This window comes from Pholis gunnellus (genome assembly GCF_910591455.1).
Source record: "Pholis gunnellus genome assembly, chromosome: 12".
NCBI lineage: Eukaryota > Metazoa > Chordata > Actinopteri > Perciformes > Pholidae > Pholis > Pholis gunnellus.
In genome coordinates this window covers 5,436,248-5,446,632 of record NC_136539.1, presented here as the reverse complement: position 1 = coordinate 5,446,632, position 10,385 = coordinate 5,436,248, and the positions used below count along the sequence as shown (strand labels likewise).

Genomic DNA, 10,385 nt, shown 5'->3' with positions numbered 1-10,385 from the left:
TTTAATACAACAATACACGTTTAATACATAAGTTCTTGTAAATGATCAGTCCACCCAGTCACAGAACATTAATATGACCTTTTGGTATATCTCATGCAGATAGCTATCATTAGCGTATGTTTAGGTTTTGAGTTATCTGATTCTGAAACGTCTGCCTCTGTACAGTGGACGTTAATTAAATTGTATTTGTGCTGATAACGTGGGACAAAAATACATAAACAAATGAAATAGCAACTTGTCTTACCAGAAACAGTGTCTTGGTTCCCTGGATGATTAACTTCACTGTGAATGTCCAGTGGTGAAAGAAGTACCCTGACCTTTGACTGATGTAAAAGTAGCAATACTGTGAAACTACTGCATTCAGAATTCTTCTTAAGTAAAAAATATACTTTGAGTACACAAAGTAAAACTATTTCAAGCGTAATCTATAATAATACAGTATATCATAATGTATTACTTTATTTCTACTCTAAACTGGCAAAGTAACTATATTATTAAAAGCACAAAAAAGTAAAATGTACAATATTTGCCTCCAACATGAGAAATAGAAAGAGGTATAAAAATATATGAGTACCTCAAAACTGTAAAACGTATAAGTACAGTACTTGAGAAAATATATTTATTTACAACCCTCACTGAAATCATCATCACCTACCATATCTATAGCTTCCTCAAACCAAAACTATTTTCACAACCTAAAAATATAAAATATAAAAAAACGTTTTCTGTGATTTAGTGAACAACAAGCCTTTATGTCCGTCGTGTTTATCTAGCATGGTATTGTTGTTGTCGTTACATAATCATTAAGCTGCTTATTGTAAAATGTCATTTTTCCGAACGCTTCACGAGGCGGGATGCTGTCGTCATGTTCCGCCCCTCCTCGGTATTTTCCGCCCGTCTCCGTCCCCGAGTCGGGCCTTTCCGGCCAGCGTCGCCAATCTGCTTTCTCGTCCTTCTCCAATCTCCGTGTTGTTGTTCCCGGTGACGCGGCGGAGGTGTAGCCTGACGCGGGCTCTTACGTGTCGGCCAGAATAAAAGTGGAGCTCCGGAGGCCCGCGAGTGACGAAGGGAGTCCGTATCGGTAAGGACTGAGCGGTATCCGGGGCTCAGGGAGAGGCGGCACGCGGCCGTAGGAAGTGTCGGTCTGGTCGGGTTCGGCCCGAAGGAAACAAAGAGATCATGGCGCCGCGGTGTGTTTGTAGCAGAAGGGAGGGAGGGGAGGCTGCGGCGGGCGGTTTGGGAGAAACGGAGCAAACTGTGCGGCTTTTTGTCGCGAACCAAGAGGGACAGTTCGTGTGTTAACACGTCGGAGACTGTGATAGGACTTTAGCGTCTCTTTTTATATACACTCTACTGTCAGATTATGCTCCAACAGACAGATGTATGCGCACATGTTGTGCGCCGTTTCCCAGCGCATTGAACCCCATCAGTAGCGATATGTTTATTTATTTCTGCTACTTGACCGATTTAATTCGATGTTTTCGAATTTCTGTTTTATTACACGCGCTCACCTTGTCGATAACGTCTCGTTTCCATTTCCCGTTCATCGTATCTCGGTAGAAATGAGGTTGTTTTACAGGCCTTCGCGTTTGGCCGACCACAACATGAACTCTAAAGGCCTGCAGGTTTTCTGAACACGCTTGTTGAAGTTTTAAATAAGTTTCCTTGTCTCCCGGGGATGTGGCCGGTGTGTGCGCGTGGAGGGGGGCGTTGCCCCGGCCATGTGGCTTTGCTGTCACACGAGTGATGTTTTGAAAAGCAGAGGGAGAAATGTGTGAAGCCAATCATGCGGCGAGAGAGCAGCTACGCACCGCGTGAGATCACCGAGCCACGCGGCCCCAGATCAGCGCTCTCTGTGCCGCCGGAGGTCCGACCTGCGGTCCAGAAAGCGCCTGTTACTGTTCACGATGCATGCGGTGTAGATTCAGAGCCAGAGTTTTAAGTGTGTCTTCCACACAGTCAGTTTCTCCTGTGTGGACTCTGTTGAATCCCAGAAGTTATGATCAGTGGTGGAAAGTACATTTACTCAAGTACTCTGCAATGTTGAGGTACTTTCAATATTTACCTTTTCTGCTACTTTTCTATGTTTACATGGTTTATTTATTTGCCATTTTACAGCACAGGGGTTGCACAATGGAATATAAGCGGATGCCACTGCACACACACACACACACACACACACAGAATATGTATACACATTATATTAGAATAGAATAATCTGAAGTAAAATCATGTGATGTATACAGTTGCGTATATCCCAAACCTTATATACTTCATGAGATGTTGGTTTGTTGTGGGAGTGAGCGTATGTAATCTGCAGAACCGCCTTATCATCATTTTAGTTACTTTACAGATGAATAATGTAAAAAGTGTAATCAACAAATCAATTATGATGTAGTTTTAAGTACCAATACGATGCCAATACTTGTACTCTGACAGGAGTAACATTTTGAATGTTGAATCTACTTTTTAACACAGTATTGCTACTTTTATTAAAGTACAAGATCTGAGATTCTGCCAACACGTATTATTGTTGTTACAGTTAAAATACAATTCATAAAAAAACAGTCTATCTGTTTCCTCTCCATTTTATTAATTATTGAAATATTAAATTTTTTCACGTCACCTGTCCATGCTGACAACAAGGAAAGCCGTTTTAGTGGTTCGATGTCTTGCTGTGACGTAGAGTTGGTGCAGCAGTGGAATCACACAGACTGGTGCTGCAGGTCACTGATGACGGTCGGCCATTAAAAGGATCTACTTACTCCAGCTGGCTTCCTTTGTTCAACATTTAGAAAGGTTCAGGTACAGAGGCGTTTCCTAATACAACTCGGAAACAATCATCTACATTTTTCAATCATCTTTTTTAAAATATATATCAACACACGTGATTAACCAGATCAAATGGTTGTCGGCTAAGCTGCACCTGCTGGAATGCTGAAACAATTCATCCAGACAAACGTGTGACAACTGGAACTCCACGCCTCCAGGTGCATTCTGCACTTGGGTTTCTCATATTTTCCCACAATGCATTCAATATCAGTACAAATACCTTTAAGTGAAGTGAACCACCAACACACAGAGTGACTGTAGAATCATCACCTCAACAGAAACTGAACCTACAAGAGTCATAATGTCGATTTATTCTTTAGCACCATTTTAAACATCTATTGCTTTTACTTTTATTTTATTGGACATTTTACGCACTTTACTGTAAAACAAGGTGAAAACCCTGTAATGCATAAGAACCCATTTATTATTTTATTAAAACATTTAATGCCAAATCACTCTTCTCTCTTTCAGGCACAAATGTATTTGTCTGGTGTAATAAACTAAGATAAAACCACAATAGATACGATCAGTCATCATTGTTCAGGACCAGTTTTCTCACATTTCTGAGCAGCTCCTCATAACCTCATAATCCACCAAGATCCAGATGTTTCTATCCAGCGCACACATTCGGCCTCCCGCACGCTGCAGAGTTCAGCTCCTGTGACTCCGTGCTGAAGTTGACCACTGCTACTGTGGTGCTTCTTTCACCTTAGACCAGAACAAGGACCATAAATATTAAACAAAAAAGACTTGACGTTTAATAGTTAATAACAGATTCATTGGCATCTGGTCGATATGCTACAGTTTGAGATTGCAGCGGCATTCTGGGGACGTCCATCGAGGTTTGGCAAACATTCCCATGTGATGAAAATGAAAATGTAAGAATATTTTCTGAAGGTATCTGCAGTTCATTTAAAAATAAAACTTATTTAAAGGGATTCAGACCATCACCGGCACTCCATAAGTGAACATTCTTATTACATAACCGAGACAGAACAACATGGAGATCTTCTAGGAATGCTCTTCGGGAACATTTGTCACTCAAATGGTATTTATTTCACATCTGTTGGTTAGTATTTTTCAGTCATTCGTCGCTCCTTGGCAACCCATTCAAAAACATATATGTTCTCTATAGTTTAGTTTAGTTAGTGAGCTTTTTGGGGGCTTTGCGGTGCCATTGCTTTATTTTTATGGCACATTTCCGTCGTGTGTGCTTGTATGTATTTTTTTTTCCTTTCGTACCATCTGTGGTGCTGATCAACAGATGCTGCGGCTCTTTTTTTTATTTTATTTTTTAACAGCCTCTCCCCGAATCTTCATCCTCAGCTCAGCCGATGAAGATGGAGTCCGTGGAGGTTCAGCAGGGACTGGAAGCCGTTGTGACTGAGGCCGAGACCCAGCACATCACCCAGGCGCAGATCGCTACTCTGGCACAGGTAACGGGAGGCGTGGGTATCGAACAGGTGGCACGTCGCCGTGAGGATCGGGAAGTGCCGCTTTGCCGAACATTTTGAAAGAAAATAACAATTGTAAAATGTAAAATAAAAGAGAAAAGTTTGGCGTTAAAGTGTACGTGAATTCTGTAGGTAACCATGACGGGGCACCTCTCAGCATCAGGTCCCACGGTAACGCTGGTGCAGCTTCCCAACGGACAGACGGTTCAGGTCCACGGTGTGATCCAGGCCGCACAGCCGTCCGTCATCCAGTCCCCACAGGTCCAGACCGTGCAGGTAAAACACACACACACACACACACAATGCTAGTGTTAGCTGTTTTTAGATTTAGCCACAATGTAAAGAGCATGAAGTGAGAGGGTCCGGTGGTTTGTTCCAGATCTCCTCCATAGCAGAGAGTGAGGATTCACAGGAGTCCGTAGACAGTGTCACTGACTCTCAGAAGCGCAGAGAGATTCTGTCACGACGCCCCTCATACAGGTAATGTGTGTGTGTGTGTGTGTGTGTGTGTGTGTGTGTGTGTGTGTGTGTGTGTGTGTGTGTGTGTGTGCGCTAGAAGATTTATTGATTGTGGGAAAACCTTGTTTACTGTAAACTGTGATGATACAATTCTTGCATAAAAAAAACCCAGTATCCAAAATCTGGGGATGAAAAGTTGTTTAAACCATCTGTCATATAGTCATATAGTACCCAGAGAATGAGGGTTACATGTGTGAGACATGGAAGTGACCATTGAAACACTGACGGCGATACTAAAACTCCCGTTGTCGTTTCCCCCCCCCTCCCGACAGGAAAATCCTGAACGACCTCTCGTCCGACGCACCGGCCGTCCCTCGTATCGAGGAGGAGAGGGCCGAGGAGGATTCCGCCGTCGCCGCCGCCACACATTCGATCACCACCGTCACTATGCCCACACCCATCTACCAGACCAGCAGCGGACAATACAGTGAGTGATGGTGGACTCTGTGCAGCGGTCCGAGGTCGCAGGTGGACGAATCGCCCGTCACACCTTGTTCAAGCATTGAGCGTGTGCCACGAATAGGGATGGGTGGCCTTAGGATTTATGAATCTTATTTTTATTACAAAAAATATGTATTTTTTATAATAGTCATTATTATTATCACTAGTATTATTGTTGTTGTTATAATTAATAATTGTCATTATTATTATAAATAATATAATATTTTCTATTGATACATAAAGCTATATATATATATATATATATATATATATATATATATATATATATATATATATAGGTTCTGTTGACAGTGGATCGTACGAACAGTTGGAGCAGGTTAAACACAACGACTGGTGAGCAGAGCTGGACGACCGATTGTTTCTTCTCTCTCATCGTTTCATTCCCGTTCTTTGTTTTGTTCCCTCTCCCCGAACACAGTCGCAATCACACAGGGCGGAGCCATTCAGCTGGCCAACAACGGCACGGATGGAGTCCAGGGCATCCAGACTCTGACCATGACCAACGCAGCAGCAGCCTCCCAGCCCGGAGCCACCATCCTCCAGTACGCGCAGACCAGCGACGGCCAGCAGATACTGGTTCCCAGTAACCAGGTGATGGTCCAAGGTGAGCGGGCTGAATCAATGAAGGGCTGAAGCGTGTGACGTGTTCATTTTCAATCTAGATCCATTACTTTTCAATGTTTGTATTTATTTTCATTGTGAATCCTTTCAGATAAAGCTTTTAGTCCTTTCTAATCTTGGTCATTTTCTGCTGTCATTATTTCCTATTTATAGTTTTTAAAAAAAAATGAAATAATATGTGACCACTCCTTCCAGCCGCCTCCGGAGACGTCCAAACCTACCAGATCCGAACGGCCCCCACCAGCACCATCGCCTCGGGCGTGGTCATGGCCTCTTCCCCTGCCCTGCCCACCCAGGGCACCACCGAGGTAGTCACCCGCAAACGGGAAGTCCGCCTCATGAAGAACAGGTATGAAAAGAGGAGGGGGGGGGGGTCTGGGTTCAATAGTGGCTTTGCTCTGGCATCAGGAATTCCCCAATAATCAAAAATAAAGGTCAGTCTGGGGTAGCTGATAGATTTATTAAAAACCAGACAATAGGATGACGATAAATAAATGACACAGCGTTCGCTAAAGTGCCCCTGAATATGAATAAGAAAGACAACATGTGTCTCGTCCTTCCTACAGAGAGGCGGCGCGGGAATGTCGCAGGAAGAAGAAGGAGTATGTTAAGTGTCTGGAGAACCGAGTGGCCGTCCTGGAGAACCAAAACAAGACACTAATCGAAGAACTGAAAGCCCTCAAAGACCTTTACTGCCATAAATCCGAGTAGCTCGTGATCCCGACTGCCCGGCCTTCCACTTTGCACACGGCTCGCTAATCCAGTCCGACTTCTACTACCTTCTCTTCAGTGGGCTGCCAATAATGATTCATTTCAAAAATACACACAATCTTTCCAATATCAGTGCACCAAAACAGCAGCTACAATCCAGCTGCTGACCAGTTAGTGGAACACTGTGCTCTTCATTGTAGAGGTACGACACTGAGTCCAACGAGGGCAAGGAGGTACTCTCTTTAGAAACATCTCCCCCGTCTCCATGGTCTCTGTTTATTGTCCCAGCCAGATCACGCCAAACCGATTGGTGGACTTGCTCATATTGAATGGCCTCCCTGGACTGTGTGTAAGCAATAACGCCCGACAAATTGCCCTTAAAGCATCGCCGTTGCTGCTGTGGTTACCTGCAGTGAAAACGTGCGACTGTTAAACTCTGTTGAACGAGTCCTGATATCATATATTTATGAATGAGTATTTTCAGTTTAACTTTACAGTCACTAGGATGAGTTCAGTGTCAAACAGTCGACTGGCCAAGATGATGACAACAAGAAAGAAAAACACAGGTTATGAATATTGTTGTAAACATTGAAAGTTTGTTTAGAACTTCCAGCTTTATCCTAAAATAGGTGTTTCAGGAAGTGAATGAATTATGATCTTCTAACTTAATCCACATCAACTTTGAAATATGGCCACCAGTGTAGCGGACTCTACAACTAATTGGACACAAACACGTCTTTTTTTTAATTTTTTGTTTTAAGATTCTACCAACTGCCGATCTTTTAGGAGGCGGAGCTGCGTGTGTCAGCAGACGGCAACTCGGCCACAACACACGGTTGTTGAGGTGCTAATAAAATGAGACAATTAGCGAGCAGAGGCACTGTTTTATAGGAAGAGTATTGTTTTTACGACTTGGGGTTCCATATTTATATTTTTGGCCAACATTAGTTAAAGTAACATTACTCGCTACCTTCGGTCCAGTAGGGAGCAACACAAGAGGCCGTTTTACCTCAGTGTAAACTAATCTGAATGTTAAAGTTATTACGCAACCTGGTTGCTTTGACTGACAGCACTTAACACGGTTCTGCACACAAAGTTTTTTAGAGGCAATGCACAATTTTAATGATTGATGTGTATATTTATATATATATATATATATATATATATATATATATATATATAAATATATATAGACCCAAGTTATATGATAGATACAGCTGGGTGAGTAGAAGGCTGTCTCGTCAAAGATTAGACTCTAAACAGATAATAACCAGGTTGTACAAAAGCGCACATTTAAGTTATTCAAACAGACCTAAATGTTCGGTCATCTCATTGTGCCACACTAAACGGTCAGTTTGTTGTCAAAAAAAAAAGAAAAAAAGACCACCGTAATCAAAGGTATCATCATAGCGTGACATTACTTTTCCTGTTTTTTTTACAATGTGTCTGTTTTGCAACGTCTGTGAGTTAAATGGTAAAACATGGATCGAGATGGAAGAGCCATTTATTCTAAATGTGTAGCAGATTCTTTGTGATATTGGCTACAAATACATGAGTTTAACCCTAACGATCCATGTTATGTTTTGTCGAGAAGATACGTATTTGTCCGTTTATTTTTTTATATAACTGTACATAGTCTCTACGGCATGTGTAGACCTCGTGTGTTTCGGTTTATTTGATATGGGAAATGTTCTTACGGCTTGTACGAAACCAACTTTTGCATATTTGTAACATGCATTAATGTATAGTAGAAGACAAAGTATGCGAGTGTTCATGTAATCCACCAGGCCTACCACCGTCATGGCAGCTAAGTGTGTGAGGAAAGGCCTTCGCTGGTAACATTTGGGAGCGCTGTGCTCTGTGTTTGTTTGTAGAGAGCAGTCAGGTTCCACAACATATCAGGTTTGTTTTTTTGGTTAATTCAAAAACTGCACAGAACATTTGTTGGTTTCAGACTCATCCACACATGGCTATGTTTTTAACTGGAACTGTACTTTTATCTCAGCAGGAATGTCTCCATTAACAGTTTTTTTATATCTTCCAATTGATCAAATGAAAGCACAACTGTTCCTTCCTTCGAGGCACTTCATATTTATTTTACTGCTAAATTACACTAGATTTTAATTTAAGATACAAGATATCTCAACCCAATTATGTGCCGATTTAAACCGTAAACTAACCTGAATCCTCTAAACCAAAAATATTTGGACAGTTTTGGGGTAAAGCATACTTGTTTGTTATGGGAACTCTACATTCTTACCGTTTCCTCCAGCTCACTGTTGATGTTTGAAACTTGGCAAACTCATGGAGATGGAGTTACATCCGGATTTGCTCAGTGACGTCATTACGAGACCGTGATGACAGGTGGGCGTGAGATGATGAACCCTGACTCCGCTCAAAGACGCTTTGGTTTATTTGGTTGAAAGCTCCAAAAGCTAGTAAGTGGCCCTTGAGTTGAAAAGGTTTTTACCACAAAGTTTCAAAACCTCAAGTCGTGGGCCGAGAGCTAATTTGGGGGCACCGATGTGCTCCTTACAATTTAGTTTTGTTTCTTTTATATCACTTTTAACAAAGATCACCAGTTCACGGTAGCTCTGTCCGTTTTATTTTTCTAGTTTAACATGTTGATATTGTACAGTATATATCTATTTGTAATGTATAGAGGATTAAAGGGTTGAATCAGCTAAATAATTCACAGCAGCACCTTCAGATGGATTTGAATGAATCATCTCATATCGATCCACAAGACTGATTTTGGAGGAGAGGATGAATTGAATCACTATTATGGAACAACAGAGAGATCAGTGTCGGGGGTTTAAATGTGTGTGTGGGGCTGCAGAGCACTCAAAGCGTTTCAATACCGATACCCGAGATGCTGAGATGAAAACTTTTGTACGTGTATTCTGGCGAAGAAGAAGAAAAAAAAGTCCACCTTTTTGCAATTCACACATCTAGTGCTGGTGCTGACAAACACAACAACATAGTAATAATCTTTTTGTTTTGTTGTTGTATTACACGATCTTTTCAACAAAACCAAATGGAACGGTTTACCCACGGGCCTCACTTGTGCATGAAACAGATTGATATCCATGTGTGTAAAAGTATATATAGAGACTTTCTAGAACAGTAATAATAATGTTTTTTCTAACTTTTAATGTGATCAGTTTCTATATTGCCACTTTTACAAGTTATCAATTTCAAAATGCCATGTATTGTATAGCATCGTGTAGACGAGGTCACCAAATGATGCGTCGTGTAGCGTTCGTTTCAACGTTGTCACAGTATAAAACTATACCAGCCCATTATTGGAAAGTGCTGTTACTGACATTACATCCCTCTTTTGTAAACACTTGCTATGTCGCAATAAACTTCTCTTGAAGATTATGTATTGTGAATTAATCAATCAACCAACAATCCGTTAACGACAGACACTCATGAGCCACGAAGGGGTCATTTGTTCACAGAAGTAGACATTTACCTGAAATACTCTAATCTTAATCTTGTTTAAGAGAAGGAAAATAAGTATTACCAGTAAAATGAAGTGTTAAAAGTGAAAGACGTGATTTATTATATTGCATATGCCTTCATGTGTACGCAGCATTTTAATGTTGCAGCCAGTGGAGGTAATTTGAACTATTTACATTCTGTTGGGTAATTAAATCTATAGCAATGCATCATATTTAATAAAGTTATTATACGTTTTGTATGTAAAATCTTCTCAGCAAGTAACTAGTAACTATACCTGTCAGATGAATGCATACTAATAAAAGAAATAATATTACGCCC

General features: G+C 41.3%; 1 protein-coding gene across 1 annotated transcript; it reads left to right on the top strand.

The window, feature by feature from the left end:
- The first annotated feature begins 956 nt into the window (after positions 1 to 956).
- On the top strand, positions 957 to 9,929 carry creb1b (cAMP responsive element binding protein 1b). The gene is made up of 8 exons (XM_079169562.1): positions 957 to 1,081; positions 4,159 to 4,268; positions 4,419 to 4,562; positions 4,666 to 4,766; positions 5,078 to 5,232; positions 5,686 to 5,871; positions 6,084 to 6,237; positions 6,455 to 9,929. The coding sequence occupies exons 2-8, from the start codon at positions 4,167 to 4,169 to the stop codon at positions 6,597 to 6,599; spliced, it is 987 nt and encodes a 328-aa protein (XP_079025688.1). The 5' UTR covers positions 957 to 1,081; positions 4,159 to 4,166; the 3' UTR covers positions 6,600 to 9,929.
- Positions 9,930 to 10,385: the final 456 nt, after the last annotated feature.

Bases quoted from the DNA above. Each gene is read 5' to 3' on its own strand.
- creb1b (XM_079169562.1), top strand. From the start codon at position 4,167: ATGAAGATGGAGTCCGTGGAGGTTCAGCAGGGACTGGAAGCCGTTGTG. The intron at 4,767-5,077 runs GTAATGTGTGTG...CCCTCCCGACAG, and splicing joins TCACGACGCCCCTCATACAG to GAAAATCCTGAACGACCTCT. The intron at 6,238-6,454 runs GTATGAAAAGAG...TCCTTCCTACAG, and splicing joins GTCCGCCTCATGAAGAACAG to AGAGGCGGCGCGGGAATGTC.